Source organism: Oryx dammah, unplaced genomic scaffold, assembly GCF_014754425.2.
Source record: "Oryx dammah isolate SB20612 unplaced genomic scaffold, SCBI_Odam_1.1 HiC_scaffold_18, whole genome shotgun sequence".
Lineage (NCBI taxonomy): Eukaryota > Metazoa > Chordata > Mammalia > Artiodactyla > Bovidae > Oryx > Oryx dammah.
Genome location: NW_024070202.1, coordinates 6,503,856 through 6,526,305, shown reverse-complemented (window position 1 = coordinate 6,526,305; position 22,450 = coordinate 6,503,856). Strand labels below are relative to the sequence as shown.

The 22,450-nt window shown below is 37.6% G+C and overlaps 1 protein-coding gene across 1 annotated transcript in view; it reads right to left on the bottom strand.

The window, feature by feature from the left end:
• LOC120877833 (zona pellucida binding protein) overlaps window positions 1-22,450 on the bottom strand; it is a 131,035-nt gene that overhangs the window by 36,855 nt on the left and 71,730 nt on the right. The window contains exon 7 of the mRNA XM_040260236.1: window positions 7,652-7,829. Within this exon, the coding sequence (XP_040116170.1) occupies window positions 7,652-7,829 (178 nt within the window). The remainder of the gene's footprint in view (window positions 1-7,651; window positions 7,830-22,450) is intronic.

The following is a 22,450-nucleotide window of genomic DNA, read 5'->3' as shown; positions in this document are numbered from 1 at the left end:
TATTAAGATAAAAATACTACCTAAAACAATCTACAGATGCAAAGCAATTCCTATCAAAATCACAATTTGAGTGTGTCGTTTTTTCTTTTCAGAAATAGTAAAACTCATCCTAAAATCCAGAAGGAACTCTAGGATCCATGAATAACAAAACAATCTTGAAAAAGAAAGATTTAGATCAATCACACTTCTTGATTTCAGAATTTATTACAAAGCTGTAGTAATCAAAACTGTGTGATATTAGCATAAACACAGATATACAGACCAACGGATCTAAACAGAGGTCCCAGAAACAAATGCTCACATACATGGTCAACTGATGTTCAACATGGAAGCTAAGACCATTCCATGGGTAAAGCATAATCTTTTCAACAACTGGTGCTGGAAAACTGAATATCCACATGCAAAACAATAAAGCTGGACTCTTACATTGTATACAAAACTCAACTCCCAAAGACCCCACCACCAAACAGAACCACACTGGGGATTAGGTTTCAACATATGAATTTGAGGGGTATAACTTTGGTGAAAAGTATAGAGGAATTCTTTGAACTATTTTTTAACTGTTCTGAAGTCTAAATTTTATATCAAAACAAAAAGTTTAAACCAATCAGTTACCTAGATATAAATCTAAGTAAAATATTTCTAAGACAGCTATAAGAACAATTATAATTGGGATACATTTAAACGAAAACTTAACGAGATATATTTCAATGAAGATGCACAAGCATATGCACGCACACACTCAGATACACACACATCATGCTCATGAGTTGGAAGATTCAATATTGGTAGGATGACAGTTCTACCAAAGAGACTGATAGTTTCAATGAAGTGATAATCAAACCAACAGCTATTGTTATAGAACTTGACAAGATGATTTCAAAAGTCTGACTGGAGAGGCAATGGGCCTCAGCACATAGTGAAAGTTGCTCAGTTGTGTATGACTCTTTGTGACCCCATGGATTATGGAATTCTCCAGGCCAGAACACTGGAGTGGGCAGCCTTTCCCTTCTCCAGGGTATCCTCCCAACCCAGAGATTGAACCCAGGTCTCCCACATTGCAGGCAGATTCTTTACCAGTGAGCCACCAGGGAAGCCCAAAAGTACTGGAGTGGGTAGCCTATCCCTTTGCTAGGGGATCTTCCCAACCCAGAAATCAAACTGGGGTCTCCTGTATTACAGGCAGATTCTTTACCAACTGAGCTATCAGGGAAGCTCTCATAGTACATAAGGACATGGCTTATCAGAGATTCGAGGCTCATTAAAAGTTGTAACTAATTGTTGGAGATAGACTAATGCATTAGTGGAACAAGAAAGTATTCAGAAACATATCTACCTAAAGAGACACAAATATGTAGCACTGGGTAAAGGATGACACTATTGAAGGTTTTAAAGTAATGAGATGACTACATTTGGAATTTACAAGTATAATCAGAAGCAATGTGGTATACGGACAGAAAAGGAGAAAAAGGAAAGGGGAGCCAGTCAGGAAAAGACTATGATCATTCCAGGCAAAAAACAACGAAATCCGAATTACAGTGGGAATGAAATCAGCAGATAAGTTTGGGTGAAACCTCTAAACAAGAAATTAACTGTACAAGGGCGGTGAGGGAGAGCGAGGAGAAGGAAAGGTTGGAAAGTGCAGAGGACTGCTGTCCAGTTAACAAGTCCTGAGTGGCAGACCTGTGAAATCTCCCAGACAAGGAATCAGTCTACGCACATGCAGCAGGGTGAGAGACATGGTCCTTACTTCAAAGGGCTATAAAATTTTGCTTTTTAGTTTTTGAAAAGTCATACTCAGAATCTATTAAAAGGCATACCAAAATGTCTGTAGTTACATATACATTATAACAACTGCAATACATTATAACATTGTAATGCACTGTTACACATGTATTGTAAGAGAGATTAAGATAGGGTGAACATGCTAAACTATTATAAAACACAGCAAAAAATGTAAAATATCAAAATGTCCATTATTTAAGATTAATACTTATTTTTCTATAAATTTATACAAAGAAGTAAACTAAAAAAAATATAAGCTGGTTAAGTAAAAGTGTAAACATTTAATACAATAATAAAAAAGGAAATAATCTAATTTCTAACATAAACAAAATGATTAAATATAATTCCTATGATTAGTTAGCTATTTTTAATAAATAAGAGTAATATGCAGAGAGTAGAGTAACATGGAATTGTATTTATAACTTAGTGGTCAACAGGAAAAAGTCACAATAATTTCATTATTTCTGCGGAACCATTTATTGATATAGCTCTGTTAAAAATTATAAATTTATGAAGACAAAGATCAGGTGATGCCATATACAAATGATAAATCTGAATTCTTAGAGAAAGGAAGCACTTGTGAATGTTTTTCTTTAGCATGCCTTTAGCGTTTTAACAATGGTGCTCAAGCTTTAAAGGAACATTTTACATTTTTACCTTTTTATTATGAACTCTAACACACAAAAAATAAGATGTAAATGTACAGTATAATGAATGTTTGCACAGAAGACCTGTCTAGAAACAATTAAGGAACATAAAATAGGAGCCTGCCACCTCTCAACACTGCTCCTGTGCCCCACTCCACTCATTCGCCATCCCCATCACAAGTCAGCATTAGTCTTCTGTGTCACGGTGATAATTTCCATTGACTGCACTGTGGTTTTAGCTTTCAGCATTCATAAATAATCTCCATAAAACACAGTTCGGCTATGCCAAATTGTATGGATTACATTGTGGTTAATTGGCTTCTTTTCCATCAGTTACGTTTATAAAACTTATCCACACGGTTCTAATTCCCATTCATTCACCCATTATAGCCATTCCTATATAACACTCCCATTATATGAATAGATCACTCTTTTATTCGTACATTTTAACATGAATGGACATTTGGGTTGTCTCTAGTTTGGGACTATGAAAACATATGCCGTGAGGAAATTTTCCTGAGAGTCTAATGCTAGATCATAGAGTATGTGCATCATCACGTTTACAATAATGCCAAACGGCTTCCCCAGGGATACGATTTACATCCATTTAGGCAGTACACTCCAAGTCTCCACAGCTTTTTAAACATATAGTGTATTAAGACTGTTTACTTTTTGCCCATCTGATAATTGTGTAGTAGGATCTCATTTAGTTTTTAATTTACATTTTCCTGATTACAAAAAGGTTGAACATATTTTCACAGATCCACTGACCATCTGGAATTACTCTCTTGTGAATTACTTATTTAAACCTCTTTCCATTCTTTCAAAATTGTCTTGTCTTTTTCAAAAATGTTTTCTATAGGCTTTTTATATGACCTAGTCTTTTGATGGTTATATCCATTACAAATAGTTTCCACTCTTTGGATTATCTTCTCTTTGGAATATCTTTTGGTAAACCTAAGTACTTAATTTCTATGTAGACAAAGCTAACAACCTGTTTTTATAAAAAACAGTGATCTTAGTCTTTTTCTGATGCTGAAGATGTGATGATATTTCCTTGTTATATTCTAAAATGATTACAGTTCTTGATCTATTTATGTTTGTAATACATCTGTAAGTGATTTTTAGCTGAGTCCAATCTTAATTTTCTCTGTATTGCTTTATATACCAGTATTACCTGACAATTTTCATGTATTTCAGACCTATGTTAAGCCCTCACAAATTCAGAAATATTGTATTGTCACCTCTTCTTATTAGACCCATCCTTTCATCACTATGTAAAGCCTCCTTGTGTAACTAATAGGACTTCGTGCCTTAAAGTTTGCTTTGCTGACATAAGCTTTTTTTGTTATTGTTTTTCTTGGTGCTTGGATATAAAATTAGAGTAAGAGTTCACAGTTACATGTGTGAGCAGAATAAATTTTTAGAGTCTAAAATACCTTATTAAAAGTAACTATATCTCCTAAATAATTCACTTTCACTGCAAAATTGAAGTGTGAAAGTATACTTTATTAATAAAATTATCCAATGTTTACCCTGTAAGCTAATTATTTCTAACTACTGACACAGACATTATATCATCATGATAATCTTGCTAAAGTTTCCTGGGACTCCCCAAAGCTTTGGATGTGCAACAGGAAACTTTATTTATAAAGAAAGTAACAGAAAACAACAATGCTGCATAAAGTGTCAGAAAGCTCTCTCTTCACCCATTATAATCAATGAAAACCAGTCAACTGCTTCAGCAGGAGGAAAGACATCCCATCTAGGTACTGCTTTATCAATACCATTATTCAGCAGGCGCAAACTGTCATGGACATCAATCCACCTAGGACACTTATAAATGTAGCTGACTGGCTCCCATACCATGGATATATTTTTGAGATCTTCAGGTAACAGTGCGGGAGACCCGGGTTCAATCTCTGGGTTGGGAAGATCCCCTGGAGAAGGAAATGACAATCCACTCCAGTACTATTGCCTGGAAAATTCCATGGACAGAGGAGCCTGGTGGGCTACAGTCCATGGGGTCGCAAAAAATCAGACACGACTGAGCGACTTCACTTTCACTTTTCACTTTCAGGTAACTTTAAGACACTGCCATAGATTAAAGAAGAAGAAAAAGGAGGAGTGGGATATTATGTCCAAAAATGCTATTTGATGAGGTTAAATAGGAATAAAATAAAGAGGAAAACAAGATATACAGAGTCTTACAGAAATAACAGAAACCACAGGAATTACACAGTAAAACATATTTTAGAATCTGGATTGTAAAAAAATTCTATCAGAAACAGTATAATATTCCAGCTGGACTTTGGTTGTAGTATTTTTATGATATAATTTATGAAATTATGAGATATCTATAATTCACCAATTAGAACTTATTCATTATTCATGTCAAAATTATAGACAAAATGATGCATATAATAAACAATGCCAAATGTGAAGTTGAAGTTTTTTAGTAAAAGTCAATTTAAAATGCTAAGTTAACTAGAAATGATAAAATAGTAGAGGTAGAAATGTTAAGTTTCCAGGCTTATAAGCAAACCATCTTTATCTGTGGTCTAGATGTGAAAATTAAATGAGTAAAGTAAAATAGCCACACACAAAAAAAATCACTGTTTACTTAACTGACTGTTGAGAAAGTAAATAAACTCACATAATAGATCTGCTTACTCAATCTGTGCTGAACATAGAGTGTCTTCATTTTGCAAGTAAGTTATTTTACACAGTACCTCATACATTTTATGTGCTTCTATCTAGTATTGGAGAAGGAAACGGCAACCCACTCCAGTGTTCTTGCCTGGAGAATCCCAGGGGCGGGGGAGCCTGGTGGGCTGCCGTCTATGGGGTCGCACAGAGTCGGACACGACTGAAGCGACTTAGCAGCATCTAGTATTTCATTTCACACTTGAATGGATTTTAAGTTCATTTAATATGTTAATTTTGTCTTGTAAGTATTGTTGTATTTTATGTTGTTGTTGTTAAGTCATTAAGTTGGGTCTTACTCTTTTTCGACCCCATAGATTGTAGTTCACCAGGCTCTTCTGTCCGTGGGATTTCCCAGGCAAGAATACTAGAGTGAATTGCCATTTTGTTCTCCAGGGAATCTTCCCAATCCAAGGATCAAACTCGAGTCTCAGCCACTGCAGGTGGATTCTTTACCACTGAGCCACCAGAGAAGCCCATTATATTTTACAGTTTTTCACTTTGCAGAACAAAGTAAGTGTGTTTCTGAGTAACATGTGCTCTTCAAAATTTTTAGAATGATAGCCTCATATGATATAGACAAAAATAACTGTATATGACAAGGACTTGAAGGTCACATTGTACTTAATGAGTTCTGTGCAAAAAAGTGGTGCTTAAGTGGTCTAACAGAGATGATAATAACACAAAAGTAATCTAAATTAAAATATTTATTTATCATTGAATGACACAAATTGAAATATAACAAATCATTAGTTTATAAGTATACTGAGCAATGATAATGATCTCATAAAATTCAAGAAATAAATGTTATTTCTCTCCTCTATTCAAAGATATGGCTCATACTGCCTCATTAAATTTAAATTTTCCCACTTTGCTCTCAAAGCCTGCCATGCCCTTCTGATCCTAATCCTCTAGCCCCAGTCAAGTGAAATCCCCCCAGAAATCTGAAGCTCAATCATGCCCTTGCTTGGGTGGTACTTGTTAAGCCAGAATCTTCAGAGTCCTACCTCAAGTGTCAAATTACTCAGAAAGGCTTTTTGCCAATTACATTTAATCCTTTAGGATCCACCCTATCTCTAATTTGGTTTGCTTTATATAATCCCCTTTCTGTTCTTTTCTCTGTGGTGTAGTGGTCTCTTGTTCACTAATTGTTTCCTGGATATATCTCCTGTATCGCTAAGCTCTGTGGGCCAAGACATGCATGTGAGAGAGCATTTCAGAGCCAGAAAAATTTTAGAGATTTATACATATTTTATTTATACTTCCCGTGGTGTCTGTTGTCAAGAATAAGAGAGGTACTTAATTAACCTAATCAAACAGTATAACACATAGTAACTTGAATGTTATAATTACATGGTAAAATGAGAATATCTGAAAATTACACTATCTGAACTTTTATAAATGCAAAAAAAATTAATGATGAAATTATTATCACAATAATAATTATGATGAAACCTATTATTTCACATGAAAGAGCTACATTTAACATTTCAAATTCTTGGAATTAATGATATACAACTATTTAAATGTTTTAGCTTGTCTTAAAAGACTTTATTGATGGATAATGTAAATGCATTTAATAGACAGCTAAACTACCGGGTTTTGTTTTCACTGTTTGGCATTCCTAGGCTTTTCTTCATCATTTTCTGTGCTCTAGTGATATATGTAAGCACAGATTGGCAAAACAATCACTAGGTTGGTACTTGTAAGTGTGTTATTTGTTAAATTTGTATTTCCTAAGACAAATTTTCAGAACATTTTGTCAAAATTCATATCCCTAAACAAAAACAAAATTATGAAAAACATAGAGCAAAATCTAACCAAGCTAAGTAAAGCAAAGTAAAAATAATATTTAGAGCTCTATCAAATGAACAAGTTTTTCATCTAACAGAAGATAACAGAAGAGAAGAGGAAGAAACGGAGACTTGGAAAATGGTACTAATTTCGTGGTATTTTTATTAGAAAGTCTCTGAGGATTAACTGCCTCAATCAACAACTGAAACTAGAAATTCAAAGACTTTGCATCCATGTCCCCATGCTAACAGCCTCTACAGATGCTTCAACAAGAGCACACGATGGAGGAAATCCAGACAGCAGCTCAGACCCTTAAGTGGGAGAATCAAAGGCCAGGAGGAAGACTGGCAGTAAAGCAACTCACACACTTATTTTTTTAAAAAGTAAAAAGATACCTAACGTAGGCTATATGAATGGAAACTCCTCAAAAATTGGTTCTACAATAAATATAGTTTGGCCATTAAGATAAGTAACTCTAGGTGTCTAATAACTAGCATTTGTTTTTCCTCCCAGACAACTGCCTGATGCCCCAACCCCTCTTTACTCTAATATTAAAACAAGGCCAGAATTAAGCCAGATGTTTTCTTTTAAATCTTCAGGCTGAGTCTTTTCAAACACACTACTTCAAACCTAAATGATAGTAAATAAAAGTGAGAGACATTCACTTAGGTATAATGAAGGTAAGTGAACAAAGCATAAAATCAGATTTCATTACATACCACAGCACTCAGGACATCGTGGGTGTTTCAAGATATTCATTCCATACCCTGGGAAGCAGCGATTAATCCAAACCATTTGGAGGGTACCTTCAATATAGTATATCTCAGGCAATGGCTCTGCACGTCTGCCCAAAACTTCCACTTGTTGATTAAAAAACCGCTCTATGAGATTTTTAGCCTGAGACAGAAATACAGTATGAAAAAACATTATTGCATAAATGTAAATTTTAGAACAAATAAGGATTCGTATGTTTTAGAAGCAGGAAAAATTCTCAAGGTCCTTATTTTTTCTGAATTCAAAGGATATAAATAGCACCTATAAAACTGAAAAGATTTCAACTATAAACCTCAAATATTTTCAAATACAACACAGAAAATATTTCAATATATAACCAAGCTTTTTGGTCTCTTTGGTTTTGAATAATATGTGAAAGTGTTACAGTCACTAAAGTCATGTCTGACTCTTTGCGTCCCCATAGACTGTAGCCTGCAAGGCTATTCTGTCCAAGGAATTCTCCAGGGAAGAATACTGAAGTGGATAGCATTTCCTTCTCCAGGAAATCTTCCTGATCTAGGGATCAAACTCAGTTCTCCTGCACTGTAGATTCTTTATGGCATAAGAGCAAAAATAAGACAGTTCTTTGAAATAAAATGTACTTTCAGAAATGTACTCTAACAATTAAATATTCTTAAAAAATGTACTTTAAGAATCTTTAAGAAGCATATGCTGAGGCATCTGCTCCACTCTTTCCATACAGAAAAATTAGATTTAAAAACAAGAGGGAATACAGCCCATATTAAAACTTCTAGCTCTGTTTCAAAAATCAAATTTACAAAATAATTAAGGCATAATTCTGACCTATAATTAATTACCATTTTACTTATAATAATTATTCTGTCTTGACTCCTAAAAGTAAGGAGAGGCTTATATTTTTCAGTAACTAGTAAGCATGATGTATGGTTATGAGTTAACACCCTCTGTAAGTCAGTTAGTTCGGCCCAGTTCTTCTATACTAACATTCAATTCTAACACAGTAAGAAGCAGGGATGAAGGAACTCATGTTGATCTATAACCACTAATGGTGTATCTCAATCTACTGACTTCCTCAGATATCTTTCAAATTATATTTCTGCCATGAAAATTTCTACAAGTGATTGTAAAAATGTTTTTCAGTATACTGCATTCAATCAGTCTATTACTGAATTACTACATTTTTACAGTCTACATGGTTTTCTTGTATTTCTAATAAATTTCTGTCAAATTTGCTGCCATTTATCTTTAGTTAAGGAAGTGCTTACAAACTAATTAGCTACAAGTCTGGTATGTAATTAACTATATTTAAATAGTGAGTGAAAGTCACTCAGTTGTATCCAACTCTTTACAACCCCATATTATACAGTCCATGGAATTCTCCAGGCTATAACAGTGGAGCTGGTAGCCATTCCCTTCTCCAGGGGAAGCTGTTCCCTTCCCAGCCCAGGGATCGAACCCAGGTCTCCCTCACTGAAGGCGGATTCATTACCAGCTGAGCCACTAGGGAAGCCCAAGATACTGGAGTGGGCAGCCTATCCCTTCTCCAGCAGATCTTTCTGACCCAGGAGTCAAACTGGGGTCTCCTGCATTGCAGACGGATTCTTTACCAACTGAGCTATCAGGTAAAAGTGAAAATGTTAGTTGCTCAGTCGTGTCCGACTCTTTGTGAGCCCATGGACTGTAGCCTGCCAGGCTGCTCCATCCAGGGGATTTTCCAGGCAAGAATACTGGAGTGGGTTGCCATTTCCTTCTCCAGGGGATCTCCCAGACCCAGGGATCAAACCTGGGTCTCCTGCATTGCTGGCAGATTCTTTACCATCTGAGCTACCAGGGAAGCACAAGACTACAAATAAAATTTTCAGGAGACACACTCATAATCACTTAGCTTCCAAACATTCTATGCAGAAAACAACAACAACAATGAAACTAGATCTGGAAAACTAGACTTGATGAACAAAAATAATCATGCAAATCAGATTTCTGTTTCCTGTTTTCCTTCTAAAAAGCAGAATAAGGATAAGTATCTCATTTGGTAGAAATGGAAAGAAAGTAAATTACTTGAATCATTGACCATTTTAATAATGAGTATGTTGATGGTTACTGCTGCTGCTGCTAAGTCGGAGAAGGTAATGGCAACCCACTCCAGTACTCTTGCCTGGAAAATCTCATGGACAGAGGAGCCTGGTGGGCTGCAGTCCATGGGGTCACGAAGAGTCAGACACGACTGAGCAACTTCACTTTCACTTTTCACTTTCACGCACTGGAGAAGGAAATAGCAACCCACTCTAGTGTTCTTGCCTGGAGAATCCCAGGGACAGGGGAGCCTGGTGGGCTGCTGTCTCTGGGGTCTCACAGAGTTGGACACGACGGGTCACTGTACCAAATAAAGGGTGAAATTGGGGAATTCTCTGAGTTGGGTAAGAATGAAAGATTTTAAAGCAAAAATTTTTGGATCAATTTGGATGATGTAAGAACAAATCATGATTATAGAAATTCCTCATAGTTTAATCACCTAATTAAGATATGAAGAATTAACACTATAGAACAACAACAAAAAAGAATTAATACTACAGAACAAACATCATAATGCCTAGCCTAAGCTACTATTCCCTTCACCTCCTACCTTCAAACTTTACAGGATGATTAAACATATATGGAAGGAATATGTTCTATAGTTATTAGTTATTGAGTACAAGACTAGAACAAGAAATCATTAAATATATATATATAGTAAAATATATAAATTTCTGCATGGGGAAGTTGAACAGCTTCCTTTGAGTACCATAATCTGTTCCTATGATCATGCCAAGTTAGGTACTAAAAAAGGTGATTAGGAAGGCTTTTACTATTTGCACTACATTAGTCCAGCAAGCCCAGAAAGCAACAACTACTTAAAATTATGGAACTCCTAGGACAGGCAAAAAATGCTATACATTATACAGGATCAGATTTAGACTGGAACTCCAATAACCATGAGGGGAGAATTCATTATGTACCAGCTATTACAAACAATACACTTCTAAGATAGAATCTGTTGGAAAACTTTGGTTAACACCTACATTTGGGAATCTGTTTGGAAAATGACTAGAGTCATCGAATAGGACTGGAATTAAGAAGCAAAACTAAAACAAACAAACAAAAAAAAAAACAAAAGAAAAGGAGATAGAGGTTTAAGGTATCTTGAATGAAATGGAAAGAACCGTGAATTTGCACAGAAAAAACTGGTGATCTTGGTGCTCAGTGAGCAAATGAGAGGTAGGGTATCCAGATCTTACAGGAGAATGTTCCAATGTCCATATCTTAAAGGAGAATGTCCTTTTTAACTGTTGAAGAAGATTAAATGAAAACACAAAGTCATCCCTCTCATGGTAGGAACACCAACACAAATGATGTGTACACACTCAGATCACGAAGGAAAGCAAAAGGTTATACAACAATTTGAATTCCTTGGAAGGTGCAATCCACTCCTAAGAATCATAACCAATCCTAGAACGTTAGAATAAAGAAAATTTAACTTTGCAATGTAGAGTCTACATGAGTCCTGAAGCGACAGGCAAAAGGATCAACTCTTCACTCCGAGTTGGTCACTGAAGCGGTAGTTGTTCCACAGGAAATGAAACCTGCACTGAAACACGAGATTCTTTAGAAGAAAGATGAAAAATAATTCATAATTCAGGTTTTAAACTTATTAGAGATTTAGCTGTCATATTAAGGTTTTTATAGTAGTATATTTCTAACTGACAAAAGCAGACAAGATGGAAGTAGAGGACAGAAATGACATTTAAAAATACAGAAAAAGATTTCCCATTTCCAACCATATGATGCACCAGATATTCTGGAAAATCCTCCTGCTAAAAATCACCTAAGTGAATATAACAGAGCAAAGATCTTGTGTAGCTATGTTTCAACAATAAGAGAGAAAAAAAAGCAAAAAGGAAGACAGGGAGAAAAAGATGCTAAAAATGAAAATTACAAACCAAATATTAGCTAATATTAATGGTGTGGATCACAATAAACTGTGGAAAATTCTGAAAGAGATGGGAATACCAGACCACCTGACATGCCTCTTGAGAAACTTGTATGCAGGTCAGGAAGCAACAGTTAGAACAGGACATGGAACAACAGACTGGTTCCAAATAGGAAAAGGAGCACATCAAGGCTGTATATTGTCATCCTGCTTATTTAACTTATATGCAGAGTACATCATGAGAAACGCTGGGCTCATGGAAGCACAAGCTGGGAACAAAACTGCCGGGAGAAATATCAATAACCTCAGATATCCAGATGACACCACCCTTATGGGGCAGAAAGTGAAGAACAACTAAAGAGCCTCTTGATGAAAGTGAAAGGGGAGAGTGAAAAAGTTGGCTTAAAGCTCAACATTCAGAAAACGAAGATCATGGCATCCGGTCCCATCACTTCATGGGAAATAGATGGGGAAACAGTGGAAACAGTGTCAGACTTTTTTGGGGGGGGGGCTCCAAAATCACTGCAGATGGTGCCTGCAGCCATGAAATTAAAAGATGCTTACTCCTTGGAAGAAAAGTTATGACCCACTTAGATAGCATATTCAAAAGCAGAGACATTACTTTGTCAACAAAGGACCATCTAGTCAAGGCTACAGTTTTTCCATTAGTCGTGTATAGATGTGAGATTTGGACTTAAACAAAGCTGAGAGCTGAAGAATTGATGCTTTTGAACTGTGGTGTTGGAGAAGACTCTTGAGAGTCCCTTGGACTGCAAAGAGATCCAACAAGGCCATCCTAAAGGAGATCAGTTCTAAATGTTCATTGGAAGGACTGATGTTGAAGCTGACATTCCAATACTTTGGCCACCTGGTGCCAAGGGCTAATTCATTTGAAAAGACTCTGATGCTGGGAAAGATTGAGGGCAGGAGGAGAAGGGGACGACTGAGGATGAGATGGTTGGATGGCATCACTGATTCAATGGACATGGGTTTGGGTGGGCTCCGGGAGTTGGTGATGGACAGGGAGGCCTGGTGTGCTGCAGTTCATGGGGTTGCAAAGAATCAGACATGACTGAGTGAGTGAACTGAACTGAACTGAACTGAATGGTTTGTAGTAGTAGCTAAACTAATGGTTTATCTACTACTAATGACTCAATGATTTGCTTTCAAAGTGGGTGTGGGATTTTGTTGTATTCTCTATGAGATATAAAATCACCAAGCCAGAAATTAACATAAAAGTTGGCTTTGCCTGAGAACAATCAAAAGTAAATATAATAACTTTACAGAAAAACACACACAACTTAAGTCAAAGGGGCTGTATCTACTGATAAAGGACTGACAAATACTACTTAGCAGCCAGAATTATGAAGTACAGGATGAAATTAGAAACTACAGAAGAGGAAACAAACTGCCACATGAGACCATCAAGAGATTCATACAAGGCAATCTCAGTTACATAAAATAGAAAAAATGACACCAAGGATCCTTAAAACACATAAAGATAAAGAAGTAGTAATGAAAACACAGTAAAGGCAATTTCTATCATTATAAAAGAGAAAGTATATCTGAAAAACAACCTTACATTACAGTTAATAAAGGGAGAAAAAATAGATTGGAATTAAAAACTGTGGACAGACTGAAACATTGGATTAGGCCAAGCTGCAGCAAGAATAATTAAACACAATAAATACCTAAAGAAATCACACAGAATAAGGAACATATAAAACATATAAAAAAGTAAGAGAGATAGAGAAATCAATGAGATAATCTGAAACATACTAAATAGGAGTTGCAGAGAAGTAAATGGGGTGAAAGGTAATCATCAAAGCTGTTCAGGCAGAAAAATTTTCCAGAATTGAGAAAGCAGTGAGTCTTCAGATTTCAGTGGAACAACAAATATAGGAGGAAGGAAAAATGACATGAAAGGAAAGAGAGACACAAGAGTAAATGGTAAGCAAAGAAATGGATAAAACCGTTGGTGAATCTAAACAGACACTGACATTTTGAAATAATCTTAATAATAAGTGAAAAAAATTTAAAAAGAACTAAAGTATTATGGAACAAAAACTTTAGAGATGAAGGCAGGTCATGAGTTAAAGGTCTCTAAGGTTCTTACACTTTTTTGGAAGCTACTATATACACTAAGTAACTTTTGGTTCTGCTATTAAGAATGTTAAACTTTGAAGCAAATCCACACAAAAAGAATGAAAAAATATATGTTACAAAAAAAAATGCAAGGAGCAAACCTTGAAGAGTAAAAATCCAGGTTAAATGATAAGTAATGGAATAATAAAAACCCATCTACATAAAGCAGTACTATGATTTAAAAACAATAAAGCAAAAAAAGGGCAACGCCAAAGAATGTTCGAAATAGTGTACAACTGCTATATACAACTCATGTCATATGCTAGTAAGGTTATGCTCAAAATCCTTCAGACAAGCCTTGGCAGTACCTGAACCGAGAACTTTCAGATGTGTAGTAGCAGTAGTGTTAGCCCTCAGTCGTGTTCAATTTTTGTGATCCCATGGACCACATGATACCAGGCTCCTCTGTCCATGGGACTCTTAAGGCAAGAATACTTAAGTGGGTTGCCATTCTCTTCTCCAGGGGATATTCCCGACCTAGGGATTGAGCCCAGGTCTCCTGCCCTACAGGCAGATTCTTTACCATATGAGCTATAGGGAAGCCCAGGCATACAAAGTGAGTTTAAAAAAGGAAGATGAACAAGAGATCACATTGTCAAAATTCGTTGGATCATAGAAAAAGCAAGAGAATTCCAGAAAAACATCTACTCCTGCTTTATTGACTACACTAAACCTTTCAACTGTGTAGATCACAAGAAACTGTGGAAAATCTTAAAGAGACGGGAATACCAGATCACCTTAGAGGTTTCCTGAGAAACCTCTATGAGGGTCAAGAAACAACAGAACTGCACATGGAACAGTGGACTGGTTCAAAATTGGGAAAGGAATAAGACAAGGCTATCTATTGTCACTCTGCGTATTCAACTTTCATGCAGAGTACATCATGTGAAATGCCAGGCTAGAAACAAGACTGCCAGAGAAATATCAAAAACCTCAGATATGCAGAGGACACCATCCTAATGGCAGAAAGTGAAGAGGAACTAAACAGGCTCTTGATGATGGTGAAAAAAAGAGTGAAAAAGCTGGCTTAAAACTCAACATTCAAAAAACTAAGACCATAGTAACTCGTCCCATCACTTCATGCCAAGAAGAAGGGGAAAGAGTGGAAGCAATGACAGATTTTATTTTCTTGGGCTCCAAAATCACTGTGGACAGTGACTGCAGCCATGAAATTAAAGACCCTTGCTCCTTAGAAGGAAAGCTATGACAAATCTAGACAGCATATTCAAAAGCAAAGACATCACTTTGCTGACAAAAGTCTATAGAGTGAAAACTATGGTTTTTCCAGTAGTCATGTAAGGATGTGAGAGTTGGACCATAAAGAAGACTGGGCACTGAAGGAGGATGCTTTTGAACTGTGGTTTTGGAGAAAACTCTTGAGAGTTCCTTGGATGGCAAAGAGATCAAACCAGTCAATCCTAAAGGAAATCAACCCTGAATATTTATTGGAAGGACTGATGCTGAAGCTGAAGCTCCAATACTTTGGACACCTGATACAAAGAGTCAACTCATCAGAAAAGATCCTGATGCTAGGGAAGACTGAAGGCAAAAGGAGAAGAAGGAGGTAGAGGATGAAATGGTCAGCTAGCATCATGGACTCAATGGACATGAAGCTGAGCAAACTTTGGGAGACAGTGAAGCACAGGGAAGCCTGGAGTGCTGAAGTCCATGGGGTCACAAAGAGTTGGACATGACTTAACAACTGAACAAAAACAGCAACACAAAGCAATGAACAAGACTATAAAACAGTAGCACTAAAGAAAAGGTTACAACAGATGTGACAAAAAGGGAAAAAATGGAGAAATGGTGGATTTAAATCCAAATGGCAGATAATTTAAATGTAACTGGTCTAAATATTCTAACTGAGAGGCAGGGATTGTTAACAGTTAATAGTTCAGCAGAATAGCAGAACAAGAGGTTCATTTCCACTGCACAAAAACTCTGATTTGACAATCATTCAGGGATGAAAATACTTTTCTAAGAACTAGTGATTACAGCAGAAAGGCTCTAGCATTCCCATGGACAACAAAGCCCAAGATCAGACCTACTGAAAATTTTAAGAGAAACAGTTTTACTTTGACCACGTCACCACTTCTCCAGGTCATCAAAACTCAGCTCCAGGAGAGATCTCTCTAATTCACAACTTCTCCCTCAGGGGAAAGAACATGGAAAGTGAAAGTCTGATGGTCCCAGCCTTTGTGTCGTTCCCCACAAGGACTGCTTCTGGATGAGAAGAAAAGCGGTGGAAACCCACGGCACCTGGCATGTATGCCCCCACAGACAGCACACAGATGTAAGCAGCCAGTAAGGAATCTAGCAACTAGTTTAATGCTACAAAATTTGGTAAAGGCACACAACCCTGAGACTGTCCCTTCAGGAGAGAAGAGAGATGGAGCTTGCACTCCCTGGCTCAGAATCTACATGCTACACTGGAGAAAAGAAAAAGGTGACTCTCGAGCACTTGGCATGACTCAGCATGCAACCGAGAAGGAGCAAAGTCCAAAACATCCCCTTCAGGACGGAAGGAGAGAAACAGAAAATTCACAAAAAGTCTTGACATTTCACGCAGTGCTGTCTAGAAAAGGACTGGTTCGCACTTACCTGATATGACTCTCAGAACCTAATAGGACTCAGTGAGACTGAGAGAAGAAACAATTCAAAACATCCTCCACACCCCTAAGGAAAAAGTGAAAGCTGAGGAAAAAAGGCCTGAGAGATACCTAGAAGCTCTAGTCTGGTAAAGGCCATTATCCCTGAAAGCCAGAATGCAAAGACTGAAGAGGAAACTTTCCTTTAAATGCCCAGGCACCAAAGCAAGGCTAGCAGGATCACAAGAATCAAGAAAACATGACACCATAGAAGAATGAAAAAACGGTCAAATAACCAGCTGCAAAGATATAAAAATCTATGGATTGCCTAAAAAGAATTCAAATGATCTTAAAGAAACTCAGTAAGCTACACTGAGAGACAAACATCAAAAAAACAATGTATATACATATAGATAAATACAAAACTCAAGAAGTGGAACAAAGAAACACAAACCATAAAAAAAGAATTTAACAGAAATTCTAGCAAGAAGAATATAGTGATTGAACTTAAAAATTCAACAGAGAGAGTTTCAAAGGCAGACTCAAACAAAAAAAAAAGAATCAGTGAATTAAAGGCAGATCATTTGAAATTACCCAGTCACAGAAACAAAAAGAAGAAAAGAGTAAAGAAATCCAATGAAACTCACTTGACATCATCACTAAATCAGTACATGCACTAGGGAGTTCCCTCAAGAAGAGGAAGTACCAGTAAGCTTATTTCAAAAAATAATGCCAAAGAAATCTGCAGAGGGAATGGACATTCAGATTTATAAACCTCAGATAAAAACAAATACATTGTCCTAAAGAAAACTACACCAAGAAACACTGTTATTAACATTAACAAGAAAGAAGCTAGAGAAAAGAAATTCATCAAATAAAGGGGACATCCTCCTCAAATAATACTATCAGAGAATTTCCTGGCACAAACCTTTTAGGTCAGGAGAGTATATGGTGATACAGTCAAACTGCGGAAACAAGGCTATGAACCGAAAATATCGACTGTTCTGTTGTTGTTCAGTCGCTAGGTCGTGGCCCTTTCTTTGCAACCCTGTGTACTTCACCAACTGCCAGAGTTTGCTCAACACCATGTTCATTGAGTCCATGATGCTGTCTACACATCTCATCTGCTGCTGCCCCTTTATCCTTCTGCCCTCTATCTTTCCCAGTATGAGGGTCTTTTCCAATGGGTCGGCTCTTGTATCAGGTTACCAAAGTAATGGAGCTTCACATCAGTCTTTTTTTTTTTTTTTTTCACATCAGTCTTTTCAACGAATATTCAGGGTTGATTTCCTTTAGGATTTACTGGCTTGACATACTTTCAATCCAAGGGACTCTCAGGAGTCCTCTCTGGTATCACAACTTGAAAGTACCAATTCTTTGGCCCTCAGCTTTCTTTACGGTCTAACTTTAATATCCATACATGACTACTGGAAAAAAAAATAGCTTTGACTATATGGAACTTCATTAGCAAAGTGATGTCTCTGCTTTTTAATACACTGTCTAGGTTTGTCATAGCATTTCTTCTAAGGAGCAAGAGTCTTTTAATATCATGGCTGCAGTCACCATCAGCAGTGATTTTGGAGCCCAAGAAAATAAAATCTGTCACCGTTTCAATTTCTTCCCCATCTATTTGCCATGAAGTAATGGGACTGGATGCCATGATTTTAGTTTTTTGAATGCTGAGTTTTAAGCCAGCTTTTTCACTCTCCTCTTTCATTTTCATCAAAAGGCTCTTCAGTTCCTCCTTACTTTCTACCATTAGAGTGGAACTATCTGCACATCTGAGGCTGTTGAAATTTGTCCAAGCAATCTTTATTCTAGCTTGTGCTTCTTCCAGCCCAGCATTTTGCATGATGTACTCTGCATAGAAGTTAAATAAGCAGGGTGACAATATATAGCCTTGTCTTACTCCTTCCCTCCTTCCTGCTCCCCACGTCCGAGGTCAGGGGCGGAAGCTGAGATGAGCTACCCCACGGCAAAGGAGCGCCAGCTGTGCAGGCGCAGGAGGGCCAAGAGGAGCTACTCAATGTTCAAGGTCAGGAGGGGCAAGTCATCCAAGGTAAGGAGCAGCGGCTGCGCTTTTCTGGAGCAGCCATGAAGAAATACCTCACGTCCAAGAGAAACCCAAGTAAGACAGTAGCCGCTAAGAGAGGGCATCAGAGGGCAGACACACTGAAACCACAATCATAGAAAACTAGCCAATCTGATCACATGGACCACAGCTTTGTCTAACTCAGTGAAACTAAGCCATGCTGTGTGGGGCCACCCAAGATGGACGGGTCATGGTGGAGAGGTCTGACAGAATGTGGTCCAATGGGGAAGGGAAGGGCAAACCACTTCAGTATTCTTGCCTTGAGAACCCCATGAACAGTATGAAAAGGCAAAATTATAGGACACTGAAAGAGGAACTCGCCAGGTCAGTAGGTGCCCAATAAGCTACTGAAGATCAGTGGAGAAATAACTACACAAAGAATGAAGGGATGGAGCCAAAGCAAAAATAATACACAGTTGTTGATGTGACTGGTGACAGAAGCAAGGTCTGATGCTGTAAAGAGCAATATTGCATAGGAACCTGGAATGTCAGGTCCATGAATCAAGGCAAATTGGAAGTGGTCAAACAAGAGATGGCAAGAGTGAACGTCAACATTCTAGGAATCAGCGAACTAAAATGGACTGGAATGGGTGGATTTAACTCAGTTGACCATTATTTCTACTACTTCGGGCAGGAATCCCTTAGAAGAAATGGAGTAGCCATCATGGTCAACAAGAGTCCAAAATGCAGTACTTGGATGCAATCTCAAAAATGACAGAATGATCTCTGTTAGTTTCCAAGGCAAACCATTTAATATCACAGTGATCCAAGCCTATGCCCCAACCAGTAACACTGAGAAGCTGAAGTTGAACAGTTCTATGAAGACCTACAAGACCTTTTAGAACTAACACCCCAAAATGATGGCCTTTTCATTATAGGGGGCTGGAATGCAAAAGTAGCAAGTCAAGAAACACCTGGACTAACAGGCAAATTTGGCCTTGGAATACGGCATGAAGCAGGGCAAAGGCTAATAGAGTTTTGAAAAGAGAATGCACTGGTCATAGCAAACACCATCTTCCAACAACACAAGGGAAGACTCTACGCATGGACATCACCAGATGGTCGACACCGAAATCAGATTGATTATATTCTTTGCAGCCAAAGATGAAGAAGCTTTATAAAGTCAGCAAAAACAAGACCAGGAGCTGACTGTGGCTCAGATCATGAACTCCTTATTGCCAAATTCAGACTTAAATTGAAGAAAGTAGAGACAACCGCTAGACCATGAATAATCAAAGTATGACTGTATAATCAAATCCCTTATGATTATACAGTGAAAGTGAGAAAAAAATTTAAGGGACTAGATCTGATAGATAGAGTGCCTGATGTACTATGGACGGAGGTTCGTGACATTGTACAAGAAACAGGGATCGAGACCATCCCCATGGAAAAGAAATGCAAAAAAGCAAAATGGCTGTCTGAGGAGGGCTTACAAATAGCTGTGAAAAGAAGAGAAGCAAAAAGCAAAGGAGAAAAGGAAAGATATTCCCATTTGAATGCAGAGTTCCAAAGAATAGCAAGGAGAGATAAAAAAGCCTTCCTCAGAGATCAATGCAAAGAAATAGAGGAAAACAACAGAATGGGAAAAACTAGAGATCTCTTCAAGAAAATTAGAGATACCAAGGGAACATTTCATGCAAAGATGGGCTCAATAAAGGACAGAAATGGTATGGACCTAACAGAAGCAGAAAATATTAAGAAGAGGTATACACAGAAGAACTGTACAAAAAAGATCTTCATGACCCAGATAATCACGATGATGTGATCACTCATCTAGAGCCAGACATCCTGGAATGTGAAGTCAAGTGGGCCTTAGAAAGCATCACTATGAACAAAGCTAGTGGAGTTGATGGAATCCCAGTTGAACTATTTCAAATCCTGAAAGATGATGCTGTGAAAGTGGTGCACTCAATATGCCAGCAAATTTGGAAAACTCAGCAGTGGCCACAGGACTGGAAAGGCAATGCCAAAGAATGCTCAAACTACCGCACAATTGCACTCATCTCACATGTTAGTAAAGTAATGCTCAAAATTCTCCAAGCCAGGCTTCCAGATGTTCAAGCCAGTTTTAGAAAAGGCAGAGGAACCAGAGATCTCCTAAAGGAGATCAGTCCTGGGAGTTCATTGGAAGATATGATGCTGAAGCTGAAACTCCAATACTTTGCCCACCTCATGAGAAGGGCTGACTCATTGGAAGACTGTGATGCTGGGAGGGATTAGGGGAAGGAAGAGAAGGGGACAACAGAGGATGAAATGGCTGGATGGTATCACTGACTCGATGGACATGAGTTTGGGTAAACTCTGGGAGTTGATGATGGACAGGGAAGCCTGGCGTGCTGCGATTCATGGGGTCGCAAAGAGTCGGACACGACTGAGCGAATGAACTGAACTGAACTGAACTGCTCCTTCCCTAATTTTGAACCAGTCTGCAGTTCCATGTGCAGTTCTAACTGTTGTTTCTTGACCCTCATATAGGTTTCTCAGGAGACAAGTAAGGTGGTCTTGTATTCCCATTGCTTTAACCATTTTCCACAGTTTGCTGTGATTCACACAATCAAAGGCTTTAACATAGTCAATGAAGCAGAAGTAGATTCAGGAATTCCCTTGCTTTCTCTATGATCCAACAAATGTTGGCAATTTGATCTCCTGTTCCTCTTTCCTTAACCCAGTTTGTACATCTGGAAGTTTCTGTTTCACGTACTGCTGAAGCCTAGCTTGAAGGATTTTGAGGATAACCTTACTAGCATGTGAAATGAGTGCAACTGTTGGTAGTCTGAACCCTCTTTCACATTGTCCTTCTTTGGGACTGAAATGAAAACTGACCTTTTCCAGTCCTATGGCCTCTGTTGAGTTTTACAAATTTGCTTGTATACTGAGTGCAGCACTTTCACAGCATCCTTTTTTAGGATTAGAAATAGTTCAGCCAGAATTCCATCACCTCCACTAGCTTTGTTGTAGTAATGCTTCCTAAGACCTACTTTATTTCATACTTCAGGATGTCTGGCTTTAAGTGAGTGATGGTTACCTGGGTCATTAAGACCATTTTTGTATAGTTCTGTGTATTCTTGCTACCTCTTTTTTTTTTTTTAAACAGGTGAAATTAGTTTATTTTAGGAATACATTTTATTTAATCCAGTATATCAACATACATCATAACATGAAATCAATGAAAATTATTGATATAATTTGCATCTTTATTTTTACAGTAAATCTCTGAAATTCTATGTATATTTTATACATAAAAACATCTCAATTTCAACTAGATGTTTTTTCTCTTTGTAAAAAATTTATTTTTAACTGGAGGATAATTGCTTTACAATATTGTATGGGTTTCCACCAGAGATCAACATGAATCAGCCATAGGAATACATATGTCCACTCCCTTTTGAAACTCCTTCCTTCATCCCACCCCATGCCACCTCTCTAGGTTGTCACCAAGTCCCAGTTTCAGTTCCCTGAATCATAAGGCAAATTCCCACTGGCTGTCTATTTTACATATGGTAGTGTATACATCTCCATGATACTCTCTCCATTTGTCCCATTCTCTCCTTCCCTCATCCCTGACCCCTGTGTCCATGTTTGTTCTCTATATCTGCATCACCAGTGCTGCCCTGCAACTAGGTTCATCAGCACAATCTTTCTAGATTCCATATATATGCATTAATACATGATACTTGTTTTTCTTTCTGACTTACTTCATTGTAGGTAGGCTCTAGGTTGATCTACCTCATCAGCACTGACTCAAATGCATTCCTTTTTAAGACTGAGTAATAGTTGCTTATATATATGTACCACAGCTTCTTTATCCATTCACCTGTTGATGGACATTTAGAATGTATCTATGTGATAGCTATTGTAAACAGTGCTGCAGTGAACATTGGGGTACATGTGTCATTTTCAATTTGGTATTCTCAGGGTGTAAGCCCAGTACTGGGATTCTTGGGTCATATGGTAGCTTTTATTCCTAGCTTTT